The 21,595-nt window shown below is 51.5% G+C and overlaps 1 protein-coding gene across 4 annotated transcripts in view; it reads right to left on the bottom strand.

The window, feature by feature from the left end:
- Positions 1-811: 811 nt before the first annotated feature.
- ARNT2 (aryl hydrocarbon receptor nuclear translocator 2) overlaps positions 812-21,595 on the bottom strand; it is a 160,225-nt gene continuing 139,441 nt past the window's right edge. For 2 of the 4 annotated variants that reach the window (XM_058665316.1, XM_058665319.1), the window contains exons 13-19: positions 13,228-13,300; positions 12,666-12,789; positions 7,166-7,265; positions 4,891-5,029; positions 4,190-4,355; positions 2,506-2,642; positions 812-1,227 (exon numbers count right to left, since the gene is read on the bottom strand). In XM_058665316.1, coding sequence (XP_058521299.1) covers positions 1,129-1,227; positions 2,506-2,642; positions 4,190-4,355; positions 4,891-5,029; positions 7,166-7,265; positions 12,666-12,789; positions 13,228-13,300 — 838 coding nt within the window. In that variant the 3' untranslated portion in view covers positions 812-1,128. Of the gene's footprint in view, positions 1,228-2,475; positions 2,643-4,189; positions 4,356-4,890; positions 5,030-7,165; positions 7,266-12,665; positions 12,790-13,227; positions 13,301-21,595 lie in introns of those variants that run through there. The other 2 variants (XM_058665317.1, XM_058665318.1) reach the window with 2 other exon arrangements.

Genomic DNA, 21,595 nt, shown 5'->3' on the forward strand with positions numbered 1-21,595 from the left:
ACCAGAGATGCCAAGTCAAGCCAGCTCTGACTTATGTGAAGGGACATGGAGGAGGTGACAGCTCATTCCCTTAATCCCCAGCAAAGCATAGCAAGGGACCTTGGGCTCCTAAGGAATCCAGAGCCCTGCACTGGAACCCAAACTAAACCTTCTGTCCTCCAGAGACATGTACTGTGCTCTGCAGTGGGGCTGAGGTCAGAAGGCTCACGACGTCCATCCCCTCCCAAACCCCATGCCCAGGGTGGCCCCCACACACTCCCTTCAGAGACGCGGGTGGCATTCAGTCCAGGCTTTGAGCAGGCTGGGATGTCCTTCCCCACCCAACTCCTGCCCAGATGGCTCAGCTCAGTTTTCCTGTAGGTGCTGGGTGGGGACAGGCATCTGTGCCCCCCAATGGGGTAGCACTAGAGATGCCAACATGGGATCAGCAACAGGAGCTGCTGGGGCCCAGGCAGACGGGCTGAGGTGGGGAGTGGGTGCATGGACCACAGAACTGACCAATTCCAGGGAACAGGCCCCAGCCATGACTCCTGGGAGGACACTCTGCACCTGCTCCCTCGAGGCGGCTTTGACACTCACTGGGTTCTACACACTTTGGCCACACACCACAGATACAAGCACAAGACATCTGTCAGACAGAAGGTTCATGTCCCACTGCACCTACGACGTGCAATCAACCACACATGGGACACACAGTGAGCTGAGCCGAGCCGAGGGGGCTCGCCTCTGTGTCCCCCACACCCCAGCTCCAGCAAGGTGAGTAAGACACCAGCTTCATAGGCGGGCCTGCAATTGATGCCTGACCATTGCGTTAGCTGGGGTATAAGTCACCTGTTACAGGACTGTTCACAGTCATATCAAGGACACAACAGGTATTTCCCTGGAGCGCGCGTGCGCGCACACACACACACACACACACACACACAGGCACAACACGATAAATACACCTGATCCTATACGTGGACCAGGGTCAGAGGCTGAGCAGCCGGGGCTGTGGGCCAGAACTGAGTGATGCCATGCCTGGAGGAAACATGGGGGACAAGGTGGCTCCTGGAGGGGGTCCTGTGGCAGGGTGAGACTGGCAAGAGGGAACTGGCATCACTGCATGGGTGGCACTGCCCACAACTGCTACTCGGAGAAGGGTGGGAACATGCCCAGGTCGGCAAAGTCTTCAATGTTGTAGTTGCCGGTGCCCTGGGTTGGGTCCCCCGGCATAGGGAGCATGTCCTGCAGAGAAGAAGAAAAGAAAAGCCAGAAGCAGAGTCAGCACTGTCGCCTGTATGCCAGGCAGTCCCAGCAGCCCAGCCTGCCGCTCGCCCTTTGTCATCTAACGGGGAGGAGACTGGCTGTAGGCCACGGTGGGAACTCTGCTGGTGTCTGACAGTCTGGCAACTGTCAGGCCACAGGCAAAGGGCAGGACACCACTGTCTAACACAGAGCCAGAGTCACAGGTGACCAAGAGCACCCCCCGCCCTTCCCGATGAGGAGGTTGCAGCCAGGTACAACAAAAGCAGCAGGTGATCCAGAGGCAGCAGACAGCGGGGCTAAGGAAAGAACCACGTGGGAGCGGGGCTGAGTCCCTGCACAGCAGAGGCCTTCCAGTCCTCTGGACGTCAGGCTACCCATCCAGCAAACAGGAAGGCCAACAGTCCACTTCTTATGGCCACTTTCCCAGCCTGTGTCTGCTGAATCCTCCACCCATGTAAAACTATGAGAAAACAGTTGAGCAAGCAACGCACTCTAGGAAACAAGGCCCCCATTGGCTACCTCCTAGAAACTTCCAGTCTACAACGAGCACAGTAGAAGTTCTGATAAGTCCTGCCATGCAAACATTGGTTGGCTTTGCTTAGCCAGCATTTCCCAAGCTTATTTAAACCATAATTCTTTTTTGGCATTGTGACTGTGCAGATCTGCTCTGGGGGAGGTGGGGGGCTACAGGGATGTCCATTCTCGCTGCACTGGGCAGGTGGGGGCTGCAGGATGAACCCTGCCTGGCTCCAAATTGAGAGCATTGCCAGGTGCCCAGGTAGCTTCAATCAGGGGGGCAACACCCTGTACTCACCCAGAGTGAGGTGCTGAGTTACAGCCAGGCTAGCCCTGGAGCAAGGGTTTGATGGGGATGCCTGCTTACCCTGACCCGGGCACGACAGGGAGAGGAAGCTGTCAGGCAGGGACAATCCACGGAGGCCCCAAGACACCTGCATTTCTCAGGTAGGCCCCTTGAGCTCTGTGCTTTGCTCCAGTCTCCTGGGTAACCCCTGGCATCTAGGGCTGGGACAAGTCTCCTTTTGTGAGTTGCAGCTCAAAGGCAGCAGACCCCCCTTTCCCTTCTGGCATGCACCTGCACTTTCTGACTGGTTGGGCGGGAGCCCCTTCTAGCCCCAGGCCAGGGCCAGAACTCACGATGACTACTTGGGCAGGCGGCGGTGTGGCCAAGACAGAGAGGGAAAGGAAGCAGAGAGAAGGCGCCGGTACCTACGAGAAGGCGGTGCTCGCCCGATTTACCTGGAACACTTCAGTCTGACCGGGCTGCTGGTGCGAGTGCTGCTCACCGCTCTGCTGACCGTGGTGCTGGCTTTGCCACTGCGACCAGACCTCCGAGGGCCGCCCCTGGAACTGACCACTACTTTGTCCACTTTCAGCTGAAAGAGCCAACGTATAGGACACAGTCCCTTAAGCCCCCTGCAGCTTGAGGAGGGTCCCCCTTTCTGCTCTCTGGAGCTGGCTGTGTGCTTGTGCCCCTTCTCTGTGTCACTCTGATGAGCAGATATGAGATTTTTTTCTCCATTTAGGATGTAAGTGACAACCTAATAAACTCCCTGCTGGCTGACGGCATACTAAGCTGAAAATGTATTACATGCACCCACCAAAAGGCCTAAACTTCGCCACTCTCACCTTCAGCGTGCTCGAAGCTTGTGCTAGCTGACATGAGCAAAATCACCCAACCCCAAGCCTATTGGAACCATGGAGTATCCAGCACTCAGAGTGCAAAGTGGAGAGTGTGTTTCCAACCCCGCCCCACCCCCGAGCAGTAGTCTTAAATTTAAAACCAGAAAGGTGGTTTCTATGGAAGGGGCATCACTTTCGCACCATAGTGGGAAGAATCGTAAGGTGGGGACCCAGGCTGTGAGAAGCTGAGTGGGTGAGAGTTGCAGGAGTCCTCTGCCACAACATGCAGGGACTTGCCCAGAGCGAATGGCTCTCCCTGGGCGCACCTGCCAGGTGACCAGTGGCTCCAAGCCTTGTGTTTGGGTAAGGGAGGATGGATTAGGAGGTGACATGGACAGGAAGAACACAGGTTGACTCTTCCACTTGGGCCCTCTTCTTGATGTCACAGGCCTGTCTCTACCACTTCCAGGCCTTAGGTGAGTTATCTGGCCCCATCATGCCTCAGTTTCCCTACCTGTAAAACGGTACTAACAATGGCATATCCCTGAGGGTAGTAGCAAGCATTAAACACATTTGATTGCATGAACGTCTAGCTTGGAGCAAGCCTTCAGCGAGGGTCAACCTGTGTCATCATCATCATCATCACCATCATCATCACAGTGGTCATCAGAGTGGTAGACAGGGCACCTGGCACAGTATTTGCAAGACCAAGGTCATGGCCATCAGAGTGAGCAGTGGTCCCCAGGGACTGTGCTGTGAGAGAAAGATCATGAGCTTGGGCTTCTAAGGAGGGACCACAGGGCCCTCACTAGCCCCTTCTTAGATGAAAGGGACTCCAGCCCTGGGAGAAGTGCCAAATGACCCTCAGGAGCCACCAAGAGTGAGGTTATGGCCAGGGCTCTTGGGCAATGTGCCCAGAGGGGCAGTCACTGAACCCTTTATGGCCTGAGGTTGTGCTGTCTTCACGTGAGGCAGGATCCCTTTTGGAGAGACAATTCCCCAGCCCTGTCCCAAGTCTCAAGGTTTTGAAAACAAAATGATACACCCCAATTCAACTACATTATAGTTAGAGATCCGAGAGTCTCTGCCCAGGGCGACAAAGGGTTAACACAGCCTGGAAGGACAAGGCCACTTCACCAAACCAAGGCCTCAGCACCCAGCTTCTCAGAGACCTCCCGGGACTCCTGGATGCCACATACAGGGACTTGTCCTGGGAGTCTGGAAGCACCAGGGCTCAGCAACCACCCCCACCCCCAATTCTGATGTCCAGAGCTGCTTTCACTCATATCCTAGCACATACCAAAGCCTGCGTTCCTGTTGGCCAGGCTGGAGTAGGCATTGCCACTGGGCGAGGAGGTAGCTGGGCTGGACAGAGGACTGTAGGAGGAGGGGTCTGCCGGGTAGGTATGACTCGTTCCGATCCCAAAGGGCGATGACTGAGTCTTGCTGGACTGGGATGGGATTTGCTATCGTGAGGACAAAGCACAGAGAGAGGACACGTCACCAGCATCACACCCAACCCCCCGGCATGATGCCCATCACATCCTTGGCAGGTGCACTGGCAGCAAGAGGATCTGCTCTACATGATCGAGATGCTCTATGACTGCACAGAGGCCTAGGATCAGTGCAGTGTGCAGGGTGGGTCCTTGGAGGTCTTGACATTGACACCCAGGAGTGTCCCAAGCTCTGTTAAAACCCACCCCAAGGCAACGGGTGCCCCACATAGCTGAAGGTCCCTATGCTCTTCCAGGGTGCCAGAGCAGGGCTTAGGGGATATCTGCACCTGCCCCACTCACTCCTGCTTGCTTCCGCAGGACGAGGCTGCCCAAATCAGGGGAAGTACAACTGCCATGGATGCAGCCATCCGGTGGCCTTAGTGTGGTCAGCCTGACCAGGGTGGCCTCTGCCGTGCCATGGGCCAGCACCCCTACAAAGCATATACCCAGATACTGTCCCTCCCTGGGCACAAAGGCAGCCAGGTCTTCCCAGACACCCCTGTACCTGTCCGGGAAAGGGTGGACGACTCCCTGTCCACGCCACTTGACCCTGGTTGAGTTGCCGGGAGATCTGGGACATGTTCTGGCCCGTAGAAGATGAGGATTGAATATCATTCACCCCAGGCACATGGACCACCGATGAGCTGCAGGCAGAAAGAAGCATGGATGCTGAGCTGCCCCTGACTCTGGCAGGGCCCTCCCCTCCCAGCTTCCTCGCCATGACAGGCCACATCTCCACCCCGAAACCTGACCCAGCCTGCATCTCCCCAGGCTCCCATGACATCCAGTACTGGCTTCTGTGCAGCCCTTGGCCCATCCCAAGCATCCTTGGCTGTCAGTAGATGGCTTGATTCCTGCAAAGAGCGAAGCTTCTCAGAATAAGAGAAACCATGTCTATATGACTCTCAGCATCCACCTGCTCCTCTGGGCTCTGGTTAATTAATTCCTTTGGGGCCCTCCTTTAAGACCCCAGAAATGTGGGAGATATGGTGTGAGTTGTCATTTAAAGCTTAACCAAAAGCAAAGCTGGTCCTCCCCCTCCCTCCCGGCTAACCTCCTCCTGTTTCCCAAGCAGCATGCACAGCTGTTTATTTACATCCTCTGCTTTCAGCTTAATTTAACTGCAGGAGTTAACAGGTGCCTGCTGTGTGCAGGCCCTGAGCTGTCTGCATGCCCAGTGGCAGGTTGCTTCTCTGCTGCTGCCTTTGTTGCCTGGCCTGCCCCTCGGGTCACAGGCACTTCTTAGAGGATGGCTTCTGGTGTTTGCTTGAGCGTCTGATAGGTGGAGATGCGGGAGGGGCAGAGGCAGAGCCCTCTTTCCTCCTGTCTCCCTGGAATTAGTTCAGGGCATGGGGCAGTGTGCCCACTGTCCAAGAACAAAAGGGTGGGGAATGCTGATGGGGGCCAGCCCGGAGGACTTTGGGTAGTGGTGGTGTTTTGCCACATGTTGGCAGGAAGGCAGCTGAAGGCAGTAGAGAGAGTGCTAATTGTACCCCAAAGCTTCTGAGCCTCCTTGGGAATGGGGAGAAGCCTAGGGTGCCGTAGGGGCTCCTGTATTGGCCACTGCGGTCACTTGTTTTTGTGAGAGGTCACATCCTTCCCTCTCCTCTCCTGTCCTCAATGCACAGATGATGTCAGTGGGCCTTTCCCCATCACTGTGCCCCTGCAGGCTGGGCCTGCTACTGCTACCCAGGCCTGATTTGGCTGGCAACCACTTACACTGCTGGCTCCAGCAAAGGAGCTCTGGTGCAAAGGGGCAGCTTTCCAGAGCAAAAGTGCCTCCTTCTGACCTCACCCCACCACCCTGTGCCCAACCCTTCTTGGAAAGCTTCTGTGCCAGGCTTGGAAGCCTTTGCCGCATGCCCTTCTCACCGGGAAGCAGCCCCAGTCCTTCAGAGTTGTGGGAAATTCTGTTCATTCCCTAGGCTGAAGCCCTCAGGGTATCCATTCACTCTGATTTACTTGTAGAGTAGGCTCCTTCCCTGGCTGGGCCCCTTCCCTAAGGAGTTGAAGCCCCCAGGCCTGCCTCACCTTTCCCATCACTGCTCCCAACACACCCCCTTCCCACTCATATATCCAAGACAAAAGCCTGGCTCAGGCTTAACCCCTCACATGAGAACCTGGGGAATCCTCTGTCCTGGCACCTCCATGTAGCCTTCCTCCTCCACTGCACTCCGACTTTCCCATAGCCTGTTCCTGGGCCATTTCCAAACCCCACATCCAGGCACCTGAGGTTCCGGCTCAGCCCATAGGTTCCTCATCCCCATGCAATGTGTTGGGCAATGTGCAATGTGTTGCTCATGGTGTCTAGATGTTCGCCTTCCCCATGCACCCTCCTTGAGGGCTGTAGGTCTCCATCCTGGCCACCTGCTGCCCTGGCTCCCACATTCCCAGCCTTGGCTGCAGGGATGCAGTCAGGGCCTCATTTAAGGTCCTGTAGGATGCTCTTACACCAAGAACTCTGACTTGGGCAGCTGGGCGTTCTGCTTGGGTCCCTGAGGCCTGAGATGCTGCGTGGTATCTGGGAACCAGGGAACAAGTAGGCTTCCTGCTACCCCACCAGCTTGTTCCCAAATAGAGGTTGAGTCACTTCCTTCCCAGCAGGGCATGGCTGTATAACACAGTGGGCTGCTACCATTCTCACCCAAGAAAGAATAACTGACATCCAGCACCTATGTCAACTCAGGGGCACAACCAGAGGTGGACACAAGGCCTGCGGGAGCCTGGACACACTGACCGATGCTTTCTCACCCATGGCTCCCCCTACTCCCCATGTGTACCTGAAGGCCTTCCCGGAGTGGCCTGGAGGGAATGGGCTGCCCTGTGAGTAGATCTGCTGGGTTCCTGCTGCCGAAGCTGAGCTCATCATCTTCTTCTCCGCTAGGAAGACCAGAGCGGGAGTCACAAATGAGGGCCTTCAGCCTGGCAGATTACCCCGTAACAGGTCCAAGGCTGCACATGGGACAGGAAGAGGCACATGCCCCCTGGGGCAGGATTGGGGGCAGCTTCTGTGCTGCGTGTTTCTCCCAGTTATCTCGGGCTAGGAGAGCGATGGACTGTTGCTCCTGACTGCAAGTAAGGCCCCCTTCTGCAAGTTGGGAGAATCGGGATGAAACAAAGTTCTTGCCAAATGTCATTTGTGCAATGCTTCAGACTCCTGGGGTAGGCTGCACAGGTCCTGGTCTTATGGCTGAGGGTACTGGAAAGGAGGACCCACGAACCCCAGTTCTGCCCTACATGCAAAGATGCAAACTTGAACATGTTGCTGAGCCATCCCCTGCCTCAATGTCCCCTACTGCAAGAAGGTTCCTCTTCATCCAATGAGCTGACCTGCTGAAAATGCTGGGTACAGGGCTTGGGTACATAGCCAACTGCACCTCTGCTTGCCGTCTCTGTTGTCCAAGGCTCACAGCCCCCCAGGGAGGACTGAGGGCACTCTTCCCATAGCCAACCCTCTATCCAGATCCCTGCCTTTATCCACCCTCAGAGCAGCCACCAGGGCCAGCTTTGGGTTATCTGGTCTCCCGGGGTTGGAGACCTTTATGAAACTGAAAACACCGAAGCCTAGGCTGGGCCATGTCATCATTGTCACTTCTCTGCACTGTGCAGTAGCCTGTGGCAGGCCCAGCCCAGCGTCCCACCCACCAAAGAACACAGAGCCCAAAAGCCACAGGATAAGTCTTGGCCGGCCAGCTGCCTGTGGAGATGTTGTACAGAAAGCAGGAGTCTCTGTGGCAGGTTGGGGACAAGAGCAGGGATGTGAGTGGGTGCGGATCATGAACTCAACGTTCCTGTCTGGTCACTGGGTGCCCAGGACTTTCTGCAGTGACCTTCCAAGGTCTCAAAACCTCTGAGGGATCTTCAGAGAATCCACAGAGGTTCCATATCTGAGCACTCATTCAAGTCCCAGCTGTTCCACCTCTGATCTAGCTCTCTGCCAATGTGCTTGGGCTCCTACACTCGCACGGGAGACCCAGATGGAGTTTCATGCTCCTGGTTTCAGCCTGGACCAGCTCTGGCCATTGAGGCCATTTGGGGAGCGAGTCTGTGGAAGGAAGATCTCTCTCTCCCTCTCTCACTAAAAAATGGAACTAAAAGGTAAGTTACTTTCACTGTTTTCAAATTTTGAAATGCATGCATGGTTTACACACAGTACACATATTCCATGAACTTTTTGATGAGCCCCTAGTCTATCTAAAGACCCTTGGTTCTACCACTCAGTCTTCATCTTTATTGTTTTGATCGACTTGATCTGCTAGCGATGAAGAAAGATATACCGAGACCTTCTCCCACCACATGGCTTTGTCAGCAGCTTCAGGCACTCCTGATTGTTTCTGCTTTCATGTGCCATGAAGTTGGTGATGTTTGTTTCACGCTGCAGTAGTGTGTATGCAGGGAGTCCACTGGACGGCTGGCCTTGCTCTTCCCCTGGAGACAATGATGATCAATTTGTGTGCTCATGGGCTTGGCAGAACTTGTCCATCTCTCACCTCTCCCATTCTTCAAAGATCAGCTTCCTTGTGCCTGATTGCATTGTATGCTGACAGCAAATTATCAACCAAGGGTCCTTGAACTCTTTTAATATTTATTTTTATTGTGAAGTCAGATTTTATATAGAGAGAAGGAGAGACAAAGATCTTCCACCTGCTGGTTCACTTCCCCCAAATTGCCTCCATGGCCAGAGCTGAGCTGATACAATGCCAGGAACCAGAAGTTTCTAACTGGTCTCTGGGAGTGCAGGGACGCAGGGACTTGGACTATCCTCTGCTACTTTTCCAGGCCATAAGCAGGGAGATGGATTGAAAAGTGGAGCAGCCAGGACACAAACCAGGGCCCATATGAGCTGTTGACCCTGCAGCAGAGGAGTAGCCTGCAAGTCACTACACTGTTCCTCCTCCTATGACACACTTGGATTGTTTTGATAGTGAAATTTGCTTGCCATTCACTTTGCTTTTCTTTTGAGAATTTCGTGATTTGCTAAACATTTTCTTCTATAAGCCAGCTTGCCCGTCTCCTTCTTCCTTCCTTCTTTCCTTCTCTCCTTCCCTCCCTTTTTTCTTTTTCTCCTCCTTTGCTGGGGTTGCACATGCATGAAGCTGCATTTCTCTATCTGTGTTAGAGACAAACAGTGCACACTGATGGGAATTTATTCTCCTCTTATTGCCTCCCATGCAACATCCCTCTGGATCTTGGCTGAGCTGATTCAAAACTGGGATTCTGATTGTTCTTTGTTCATCTTCTGTATCTTCTGACAAGGCACGTTCATTCTGGCGGTGGCAGTAATTTCACTTTTCATCGCCACTGCTTTTCCAACCCACTGCTCCCACTCTTATCTCCTATATTTTGAATCATTACACAAACAGGTGCAATCTTCGGTAAGTGGACATAAATAGATAGCATTACATGGTAACGCCTTCCTATATATGAAAGCAGCATGGTAGTGGAAAAACAGGTTATATACTTTCCTATTCTCAAGTTACCCTTCACCCCTGGGCCTGGGGCATTTGGCATCACAGAGAAGTCAAATGAAACATTTGCCTTGGTAGCTATGATGAGCTTTATTTTCTCCAGAGCTTTGCAGGATATTTCCTTTATTCTTCAAGTTAAAAAGGGGGGGGGGGGTGTAGCACAATGGACCATATTCAGCTGTGTCTTTAGAATGTTCTAATTGGGTGCTTGTTGAACTCTGTCTTAGCCAGAAGACTCCAGTTTTGCATGGGCAGAACCCTCCTTTTTTCTGCTTTTTGACTTGCATTTCTGCACCACCAGCCTGCTCTGCACCCACTCCTCTTTGTTAAATGCTCAGTTCCTCCATCTCAGGAACACAGCCATGGCCATTGGGGTCTCTTGGAGAGGACTGGTGGGTTTCTCACTGCATGCTCTTGTGCAAAGAAACTAACTTTCCAAAGAGGAGACTTCTTCTGAGGCCTCCATTCAACCCTACTCCCTCTTCCTTTTTTCTTTTTCAAAAGATTTGCTAATTTTTATTTGAGAGGCAGATTCAGGGAGATAACAGGATAGAGAGAGAGAGGGAGGGGAGGAGAGAGAGAGAAAGAATCTTCCATGCACTGGCTCACTCTCCAGATGGTTGCAATGGCCAGGGATGAGCTTCTTCTGAGTCTCCCACATGGGAAGGAGGAGCTTCCTTTGGGTCTCCCACATGGGTGTAGGGGCCCAAGTGCTTGGGCCATCCTCTGCTGTTTTCCCAGGCTGCAAGCAGAGAGCTGGATTGGAAGTGGAGCAGCCGGGACTTGATCTAGTGACCATATGTGACACTAGTGCTACAGGCAGATGATGAGTTTCCTAAGTCATGATGCCGGCCCCATCCCTTTTCCTCATCCATTGAGTTTGGTTTGTCATCTTCATGCGAAGCTCTCTCTCTCTCCATAGTAGTCAAAGCGTGACTATGGATGTCAGGAAGTTCATGGAAAAATAAATATTTAAGTGGGTTTCAACTTTTTTCCTGCACTCAGGGAAATGTATCTATCTGCCAGGAACTTTTCAAAGACCCCTTCCTTCATATTTCAGGCTAGTTTGGGTGAAGGAAAAGCCAGGAAGTGTGTTCTGACCTCTTTCGGCTGGACGGAGCAACATCACTTTGTTAAGGTCACGGGCATATTGATGCAGGTGGATGGCCTGTGTAGTTGGCCATGGAAACTGGCAGTAAGGAGCTGTCTGAGTGCCATGGTATCTGTTTTATCAGGTATTGAAAGCCAGACATAGTGCTCTATGAGCATCTATGCTGCTCCAGCACTATCCCTGCTGTCTGGGCATTTGGTCCACAGCTGAGCAGGAAGAAAGCAGTGGCCTGGCATCCCTTCTGTCTGTTCAGGGCACACAGTCCCAGCTGGATGCTACTGAGCTCCCTCCAACTGTCTTCTCCAGCTGATCCTGGCTACTCTGTCCATTGAAGAAATTTCCTTGGCCCCGTGAAAGTGGGATCTCTTTTTTCTTTTAATTTTTAGAACGATAGACCATTTCCATTTATCCATTTTTCTCATCTTAATGGTATTTGGAGTTGAAGACAAGGCTGTTGAACATGCACGCTCTGTTTACCACCTTCAATACGAACTGTACTTTTGTCAGACAACAGACTCTGTGCTCACTGCAGCACCAGCCACAGTAGCTAAGACACAGAATCAGCCTAGGTGCCCATCGAGGGATGAATGGATAAAGACAATGTGACATAAGTGCACAGTGGAATATTAGCCAGTCAGAAAGAAGAATGGAAATCGCACCACTGACAACAAAATGGACAGAACTGGAGGATGTTGTTTGAGAAAATGATAATGATATTATCATTTTGATATTATTATGGAATAATATTATTCCATAATATTATTAGGAATAATGATATTATTCCCTGCCCTGGCTCATGTGTGGAGGCTAAAACAAAAGAAACTGATCTGACTCATAGAGCAGCGATTTCTCTGGGGAAGACAGCCAAACACAGCCAGGCAGAAGAAGCAGGATGATCTAACGTTCCACAGCATGGTGGAGCAAGCAAACCTACAAAGCTGCGATGAACTAGAAGACAGGAGCCTGAAGAACCGACAGACATGGAAATGCTGGTTACCACAATTTGACCAGTACACACTGCACACATGCTCACAATCACAACCCCTATATGTCAGTTAAACACTCATCAACCCCTTGTGGCAAAGTCACATGATTTTAAAAAGACCGACAGAAACCGATGCCTCATTTTCTCTCACCAGCCTGCTGGCCAAGGTGAGACAGCCTCGGGTACTGTCATCAGGCATGAAGGAGAACTCCATGCCAACCTTCAAAGTCACTCAAAACAATTATAAAAACAATTGGAACCATTTGATGATCTGGAAACAGGCTCACGCATGAGACATTGTCACAGTAGGAGAGTACCAGTGTGAGTGCAACTGACTCTACAAACCAAGAGAACGCAAATGTGTAAAAAAACAGAGCGCATTACAAAGTTTCAAAGATGAATTCCAGGTGGCAGAACAGTGGGTCATTTCAGTTGCTACTGTTCACTACATGGTTTTATTTTCAAGGGTGGTCCTTTGTACATACCCAGAGGTGCTTTCTCTACAGCCATGAGTCTTTAAAGCGCTTAATAAGACTCAGTTGTGCAGTGGATTAACTGAGCCCCACCATTCAGCCCCTTACTTTCTAGAGATGCTGCAGTCCCAGGTGATGGAGAGGAGACAAGGGCATGCATAAAAAGGATACAACCTTTCTGGTTTATGTCCCGTTGCCCAGGGCAACCGTGTCCTCCTACCCACAGAGAGGCTTGAAACTTACATGCACTGATTCCTGCGAACATCTCAGCAAAACGGGGATCTCGCTCCTGGGAGAAGATGGCGTCTCCCTTGTCCACAGACTTGCTCGTCTCATGAACTCCGGCTGGGAGGTTGGGGACGGGGACCTGTTGGCATGTGAAAGCAATCAGGGCCTTCTCCCGTTTGGGAAATCCCAGAGCTGCCAGGCCCAGAACGGTGAACTAGGGGGGTAATAGGTGTGACCCTGGTGTCACACCTTGGAGAGAGACCAGTGGCAAACATATTCACTGCAAATCTGTGGACGTGAAGTTTGAGAAGAGGCCAAACCGCCACCCAAGCAGTGAGCAGGGGTGAAGACAGAAAAGGGAGAAGGGACGGGGATAGAAGGAGATGGGAGAAGGAGGGGAGGTGGAACACGGGGATGCAGCTATAGAAAGGGGCGCATGGGATATGTGCTCTGTGCGTGTTTGTGATTGGGCATTACCCTTTAGGCTGCCGGGCTCAAGTTGGGGAGCCAGATGGAGTGCCCAGTCCCCTGGGTTGAAGGCAGTTCCAGCTCAGAAAAGAATTTTCTAGAAATTCACCTGTGACAAGTCATAGGATGACAGCCCATCTCTCTGATGTACTTCCAGCTCTGCCTGCTGCTGCTGGAGCTGCCTGTGGAATAGGAAGTACAGGAAGTCAACAAAGAGGCATGAGGCCCAGAAGAGGTGGCGGAGGAAATGCTGAGCCCAGAAGTTTCCAGTTCTTCCAAGGCACAACTGTGATGCCCAGAGGCCATCTTTGGATTGTTGTCCATTTAATTTTCAGTTGCTTCATTTCATCATTAATGCCCCACATGCAGCCTCCAAGCTCTGTGTTTCAAGTTTAGCTGCCACACTGAGCTGTGTAAGAAATAAACCATGCTGGGCCCAGCATGATAGCCTAGTGGTTAAGGTCCTTGCCTTGAACGCACTGGGATCCCATATGGACGCCGGTTCTAATCCCGGCAGCTCCACTTCCCATCCAGCTCCCTGCTTGTGGCCTGGGAAAGCAGTCGAGGATGGCCCAAAGCCATGGGACGCTGCACCCGTGTGGGAGACCTGAAAGGGCTCCTGGCTGCTGACTTTGGATTGGCTCAGCTCCAGCCGTTGCGGCCGTTTGGGGAGTGAACCATCGGACGGAAGATCTTCCTCTCTTTTTCTCCTCTTCTCTGTATATCCACCTTTCCAATAAAAATAAAATAAATCTTTAAAAAAAAAAAAAAGAAAGAAGCCATGTTGTGTGACTCCATTTCATGCAGGCAAAAAGAGATAACACCAAAAAAAAAAAAAAAGTGTCAGGCAAACTCCAGAAACACAGTTGGACTTACTGCCAAACTAGTAACTGGCCTTGGCTCCTGCTTACCTGTCCACCAGCAGGTGTCTGCATCATCTCATTCTGGCACAGTGGCCCATTTACCCACATATTGAAATTAAGAAACTAAAGGCCAAGGAGAATGGGAGATTGTGGCAATGACCAAGTAGACCCAGGGACTGACATAAGATTGTGTCCCCTCCACCAGCCTACTGCTCCTTTTTGGGGACAAAATGGCTCATTAGGGGTCATGTTTGAAGTGCAGCCAGTCAAGCCACCATTTACAGCCCCAGCATCCCATATGGGATCAGTTGGAGCCTATCTGCTCCACTTCCTAGCTAGAGCCCTGTTGGTGTGCAAGAAAGCACAGAAGATGGTTCAAATACTTGGGTTCCTTTCACCCATGTGGGAGACACAGTAGAAGTTCCAGGCTTCTGACTTCGGCCCAGCCCTGGCTGTTGTAGCCAGCTGAGGAGTAAACCAGATTTTTCTCTCTCCCTCTGTCTCTCAAATAAGTAAACCTAAACCAGCTTATTAAAGGGAATATCTGCTTTGCATTTTTTTTTATAAGGAGGCAAAGTTAATTAAAAAATTTTTATGGGAAAGGCATATATACAGAAAGAAGGAGAGACAGAGAGAAAGATCTTCCATCCACTGGTTCACTCCATAAGTGGCCACACAGCTGGAGCTGAGCTGATCTGAATCCAGGAGCCAGGAGCTTCTTTTGGGTCTCCCATGTGGGTGCAGGGTCCAAGGCTTTGGGCCATCCTCTGCTACTTTTTTAGACACAAACAGGGAGCTGAATGTGAAGCGGAGCATCTCGGACATGAACTGGTGCCTATTTGGGATCCTGGAAGATGCCAAGGTGAGGATTTAACCATCAGGCCATTGTGTCATGCCCTCTGCTTTGAGTCTTATGCTATGCACACTGGATGACTTTCAATGGATGGCAAACCCAGCAACTCAGAGCTCACAAATGAACAGAATGGGGCTGGCACAGTGGCACAGCATGCGAATCCTCCACCCTGTAGCACCAACATCTCATATGGGCACTAGCATGCCCTGCATGCCCCACTTCCCATCTGGATATCTGCTTATGGCCTGGGGAAGCAGCAGCGCATGGCCCAAGTCTTTGGGACTCTGCATCCACATTACAGACCTGGAGGAAGCTCCTGGTCCCAGCTTTGGATTACCTTAGATCTAGTCATTGTGAACATCTGGGGGATTGAACCAGTGGATGAAAGACCTCCTCTCTGTAAATCTGCATTTCCAATAAAAATAAATAAATCTGGTAAAAAAAAAACCCACAAATGGACAGAATGGCAGGTGTACTTCAATTCTAAATGCCAATATGCCACAGGCATAAAAATTATGAGCTTACTGCGCAATCCAATTACTAACAATTCTACCTATGAAGGCATGCAGCAACAATTCTGGCAAGAATAAATCCATAAATGATAAATATATACTAGCATGCTTATAACATGATATTGTATATACCTATGTGATAAAGAAATGCATGTATATAAAGTAAAATGGTTTTATGTATAATAAGCAAATGAGGGAGATACATCCACCACTTGCTTATTAGCGTTGCCAGATCAAGGTTCTGATTCCATTAGAGCATGACCCTAGCAGTTGCCAGTGAAAGCCATGAGTATGACTGCACAGAGGACCAACCTTCCCGTACAGCCCATGGGGAGATGTACTTGAGGACACCTGGACACCCGCACCTGCTCCGAGGTGCTCCTCTTGGGGCTGGCAGACAGACTAAGGGATGACTCCCTGGCAGAAAATGAAACCATCTGGGCAAAGCTGACCACCATGGTGGGCAGGGTGGGGGAACTCTGTAAATATAATAGTGCTTCAAAATGTCTGTGGAGAAATAGCATCTGGTTCGACGATTAAAACACCTACATCCCCTCTCAGGTGGGTTTGGCACACAGATCCGGTTCCTGACTCAGCTTCTAGGTAACGCAGATAATGGGTGGCAGTGGTGATGGCTCATATAGCTGGGTTCCTGTCACCCACCTGGGAGACCTGGATTGAGTTCCCCACCCTGGCCAAACCCCAACAGTTGCAAGCATTTGTGGGGACAGAATGGGCAGATAGGAGCACTCTGTCCTTTTTCTCTTTATCTATCTTGCGGTCTCTCCACCTCTCAAAAAACAAAGAAAACCTTTAGAGCATTTTTAGAAAGGGAAATTGTTTATCTTGGTGTTCTTTACCCCCCAAAAGAACTCTCTGGAATCCATGCAGCTTTTCCATAATATGCATTTTTTTCATGAAATAAAAAAAAAACTTTTTATATACATGCATTTCAATAATTTTTGGCATCAAAGATAAACTTATCTTCTACTTCCATTTCCATGGGTAATCTGAAGTCATCTGGTGCTAACCTCCTGATTCTCCAGGCACATGGAGAAGTTCAGGGTCATCACTGAATAGTGTACACCCATGACTGTGGCCACCAGCCCTGAGTCCCATGGGGATGGATAAACCAAGTTTGAAATACAGAAAACAAAGCAACTTCTCTAGCATTGGCATTAATGAACAGAGTATGGGCTTTCCTGGCAGGTTTCCATGCCTACGGATCCCTTTGAACAGGTTCATGGCTTCACCCCTGACTGCGGGATAGGCTAGAAGCAAGGCTGCCTAGATGAGACCACCTGACCTGCCTTATCTCCATCTCTCGGGGATAAGGAATGCCCAGACCTTAACCACTGAAGACTCCCTGCTGCCCTGTGAGGTGGCATCCCCAGCGTGCCAATGGCTCACGTTACTTGGGTTCTTGCCACCCACATGGGAGTCTCAGATTGAGTTCTTGGCTTGATCCCGGTCGTTGTGGACATCTGGGGGCGTGAACCAGCAGATGGGAGCTCTCTCTATCAGTGTCTATCTCTTCCTCTCTCACTTGCTGTCTCTCTGCCTGTCAAATAACAACTAAACAAAGTTAAAAATAAGTTTTAAAATTTTTAAGATAGCTTTTATTTATTTGAAAGGTGGTGTGACAGAGAGAAAAAGGGGGAGAGAGAGAAAGAGGGAGAGAGAAAGAGACAGAGAGAAACAGAGAGGTCTTCCATCTGCTGGTTCAATCCCCAAATGGCCGAGACATTCTGGGCTGGGTCAGGTCAAAACTAAAACTAGGAGCAAGGAGTTCCACCCAAATCTCACATGTAGGTGGCCAAGGGCCCAACCACTTGGACCATCTTGTGCTGCCTTCCTAAGCTCATTAGCAGGGAACTGGATCAAATATTGAGCAACTGGAACTCAAACCACTGCTCTGGTATGTGATGTCAGCATTGCACATGGTGGCACAGCTCAATGTGCGAGAAAACTGCCCCAACTCCCAAAAAAATTTTCAAAAGAAATAGATATTTCCAAATATTTCCCCAAACCCCAGGATAGTCACCCAAAGTACAATGACGACTGCATTTTCCTGTTCCCGTCTTACAATGTGGCTTTGCTATATTTTCATTGCGATTTGGGGACACCATTCTTTTTGTTTATTGGGCCTCCAAACTCCCAGTGTAGGCCCTGACAGTGGCCCTGTGCCAGCGTTCTCACATGACAGGAGTATTCACTCATTACAGACACAGACTGTGTCTCAGAGCACGACTTGGCAGTAGCACACACAGAATTCACACGCGCAGCTGTCCGGCTGTCAACATCACATCTTTCCTTTGTCCTGGGCCAACATGGTGGCAGCAACAACTGCTCTTCTATTATGTCTCCCACTCAACAGACTTGGGCTTAGCAACACAGCACCTTGAGATACTAGGTTTTGTGTTCCCAGGTGGCCCTGCCCCCAAGAAGGAATTTCCTTTTACAAGAAGGGATGACCAGGGCCATGGCATCAGGCTGGACTTGCTCCATGCTCCTTTGGCCCACAGAAGGCTCCTTCTACTCTGGGGTGGACAGATGGAAGGTCTCAGGCACATCTCTCGGATCCTCAGGGTGCTGGCTTCGCTGGCTCCACAGTCCAGACATTAGCACCCCCCATCTCGCAGCCAGGAGGGTTTCTACTCTGCAGCTGAAGCATTATGGAAGGAGCAGGGCTGACCTGCAGGCCACCCCATCCAGAGAAGGGGCCTCAGGGGGCTCCCCAGACATTATGCGGCAGCCAAGTAAAAATAAACCTGGGAGTGTTCACACATTCCAGACGGGCAGCAGGCACGGTGCTCAGGAGCCCTCCGAGGCAGGCTGGCTCCCAACGCAGCCCGCTGCTGAACTCCATCAGCCAGGCGGGATGGCTGTTGACTGGAACCCAGCGCAATAAGGTGGTGCAGGGCACTGGGCATGTGTAGTCCAAGAGCCTGGACACTCAAAGATCCTCACTCAGCCCAAGAAAACAAGCAAGACTCCATCAGGAAGGTGGCAACTGAGACACACCCATGAGTTACCAAGGAGCTAGTTACCAGAGCAAAGGTGGGTTTGGGACTTGGTGATGGGCACTTCCCGGGGCTCCATGAGTTCCCAGCATGCCACCTGCGTGCCTATTGCCAAGGGCTCCAAATGCCTAGTAAAGAGCTTGAGATTGACATGGTTGGGGTCCGGGGGGTAATATGTTTCAGAAGGTCTCTGTTTGACCCAGCAGAAGGCAGGTGAGTTGACTAGGCATGGCTGAGGACAGAAGAGGAGCCTGTATGGCTCTGGCTGTCCATTGCAGAAAAACGGCAGACAGAACACCAGGTGACAGGTGTCCCAGCCCCTCCTGATTCCAGGAATACACACTCCCAGTTTCTTCTGTACACACCCCTCCTCCCCTGCCTCTCTGCCTCCTTAAACCAGCTAAGTCACCACTGTCAACCAGCACTCTTCACGTGACTGACAGAGAGCTTTGATGTGACTGTGGGCAGGGCAGGGTTTAAGAACAAGAGTGTGTATGCATGCACACGCACACATACACACACACACACACTAGCACCTCAAGTCGAGAAAGGGCTCAGCCCCAGCAAGTGTAAACTGGCAGCCTAGGCTCCCTCCTTGGAAGAGATGTTAGAAATGAAGCAGCACAGTAGCGAGGCAGAGCATATATGAAAGCCTGGGACAGACTCAAGCACAACTTTGTCTTGGACGGAGGAGCTGACCACCTAAATACAGAGACCCTGGCGGGGCATCTCGGCCTGGTTAAGATGCCTGTGGCCCACCCTGGAGTGGCTAGGCTTGGTACCTGGCTCCATTCCTGGCTTTGGCTTCCTGTTAATGCTGACCCCTGGGAGGCAGCTGTGATGGCTCGAGCAATTGGGTTCCTGGATGCTGGTTCTTGGCTTCAGCGTCTGACCAGCCCTGGCTGTTGTCCTGCCAATGGGGGAAATGAACTAGTGGGCAGGAGCATTCCTTTTCTGCCTCTCTGGTTTTCAAGTAAATACATATAAATTAAAAAAAAAATACAAGCGATTCATGTGTTAAACCAGCTGATGTTTTCCTGGACTACAGATTAAAAAAAAAACAAAAAACCAAAAAACCAGGGTGAGACAGAGGCCACGCTTGCAGCAGCTTCTCACAAACACTAAACATTAAACACTCAGCGCCTACAGGAAGTTTCTTTTGGATGTGCTCTGCACTGCGTGCAACTGAACTTGCAAAATTCTCCTCCCCGCTGAACACAGCACTTAAGGATCTTTCTGTAGCAAGCCTGCCTGCTGCTGGCAGATTCCGTCTTGCCCAGCTCAGAAGCCAGCTGGTCTGTGTGCAGACACGGATGTCACTGCCCTCTACTGTTCACAGCAAGCTCTTCAAGCCCCCGTTTCCAGCCACAGGACTCTGTTCAGAAAGGCACAGGGTCTGGCTGCTGGTGGGACCTGTGTGAGGAGGGGACATCTTGACCCATGCGACCCCAGCAAACCGGCATCCTAAGAAAGCTCACAGGTGCATGCTCTGTGCAGGATGGGTCGGCTGTGTCAATGCCACCTTCCTTTTGGGAACAGAAAGTAAAACCTCAGCTGTGGTTGGTCTCGTTTGGTTTCCAGGCTTTCCTGCAATGCTTCTAGAAGCCCTCACCTTCTATGTGTCCCTGCCGCATGTCACCTGTCCCAACGGACCCCACGCTTAGCCTCAGCTTTGAGGGAACCTGAGCTCTTCCTTGATGGCAGGAACTGTGCTGAAGCATCTTGGCCTTGCCCTGCTGTGTCCTTTCACAGTGGATCCCTGCTGCCCTGAGTGTAGTAACGGCAGCAGCACGCAGCTTGAGCGCTTGCTCAACAACAGAAGTGAATGAGAAATGATGGGCAACCTGAAAGTCTCCAAAGCCCAAGCTCTGACCCAAGTCTGGAAACCTCTCCTGGGCTCCCAGCTTGGGCCCCTGCTTGTCACTGCAGAGCAGATGGATGGCCCCGACATGTTGCGGAGGAAGCTGTATCAATGACAGGCAGGTGCAGGCTGCTCATGATAACACTGTAAAAGCCTTGGGGAACAGACAGCCTCATTGGCAGGTGGCAGGAATCCCGGCCTCCCGGGACGGCTGGAAAATGGACACAAGTCTGGAAAAGCAGGAAGTGGTGGCAGAGAAGGATCAACGGAAGAGAAAGGGACAGGATGGGAAGAGGCAACTCTTATCCAAAGCCAAGTGATTAGCATCCAAGAAAGAAGGTTCTAGAACAGTGCCCATGACTGTGTCGGTGAAGCATGTGTGGGGCAGGTGGCCTGAAAGGGCTGGAGCAGGGTGTGACAAGTGTGAGCCGTGAGTCTGGGATAGAATTACGGCTCACGCAGTTGCTAAGTGCATCTCGGTTAGCGTCTTCCCCCTTGCCTCGCTCCAGGGCCCTCTCTGCACTCTGGCTCCATCAGGTCAGCAGTCACCTGCTGTCACCCCCATTCTAAAAGCTCCCGAAAGAGGCCAGTACTAATATCCTCCATGCCCTCCTAACAATTGAACAAGGAAGCAGCCGTGGGACCCCGTGCTTCATTCGTGTGATTCTCACTCCTGTTGCTCAAGCCCCCCCATTTCTCTTCAAGGCCTGGGCTGGACATGTACCTGTCATGAGGGACAGCCTTGCTCCTCTCTGTGAGGGTAGCTCACGGAAGTGGGAAAATGCAAACCTCCTGATCTGATCAAACCTGTCGATCATAGAGAAGACTCACTCACGGGACAAAAACAACGTCATCATTTTGCGAATCTGGATTTCCAGCTGGTTCTACTGCTCCGGCGACACTGACAACCAGGAAGGGGCTGGGAAGGAGGTAGAGGAAGAATCAGAGTATTGAGTGAGCTCAAGAGAAAGAAATCAGGGAACAGGAGATGGTCAGTGAGGTTGAACGGGCTCTGCTATGTAGATCACTGCTGGCTGCTGGGACAGTGGTGTCAGCAGTGCTGGGGTCCGAGCCCCAGGCAGTAAAGGAAAAGGTTCTTTTGGGCACAGCTGGCAGTGCCAGGCGGCAGAGAAAGTTCTGGATTGCCAAGGCTTCTCCTAATCCAGGAAGCTGCATCCCTGCCTGAAGGCTCCCATGGGGGAGGTACTGGCCCAGAGGATGTGGGAGACGAAGACGATCAGGAAGTAGATGGTTTGGCTCTGGAAGGAGGAGGAGGAGGAGGCCTCACTCCTGCTGGGAGGCAGACAGAGAGGAGGAGGAAGCTGAAAAGGATGCGGTCAGGAACAGAGGGAGGCTCGCCAGTAG

Source organism: Ochotona princeps, chromosome 6 (genome assembly GCF_030435755.1).
Source record: "Ochotona princeps isolate mOchPri1 chromosome 6, mOchPri1.hap1, whole genome shotgun sequence".
In the NCBI taxonomy this organism is placed as follows: domain Eukaryota; kingdom Metazoa; phylum Chordata; class Mammalia; order Lagomorpha; family Ochotonidae; genus Ochotona; species Ochotona princeps.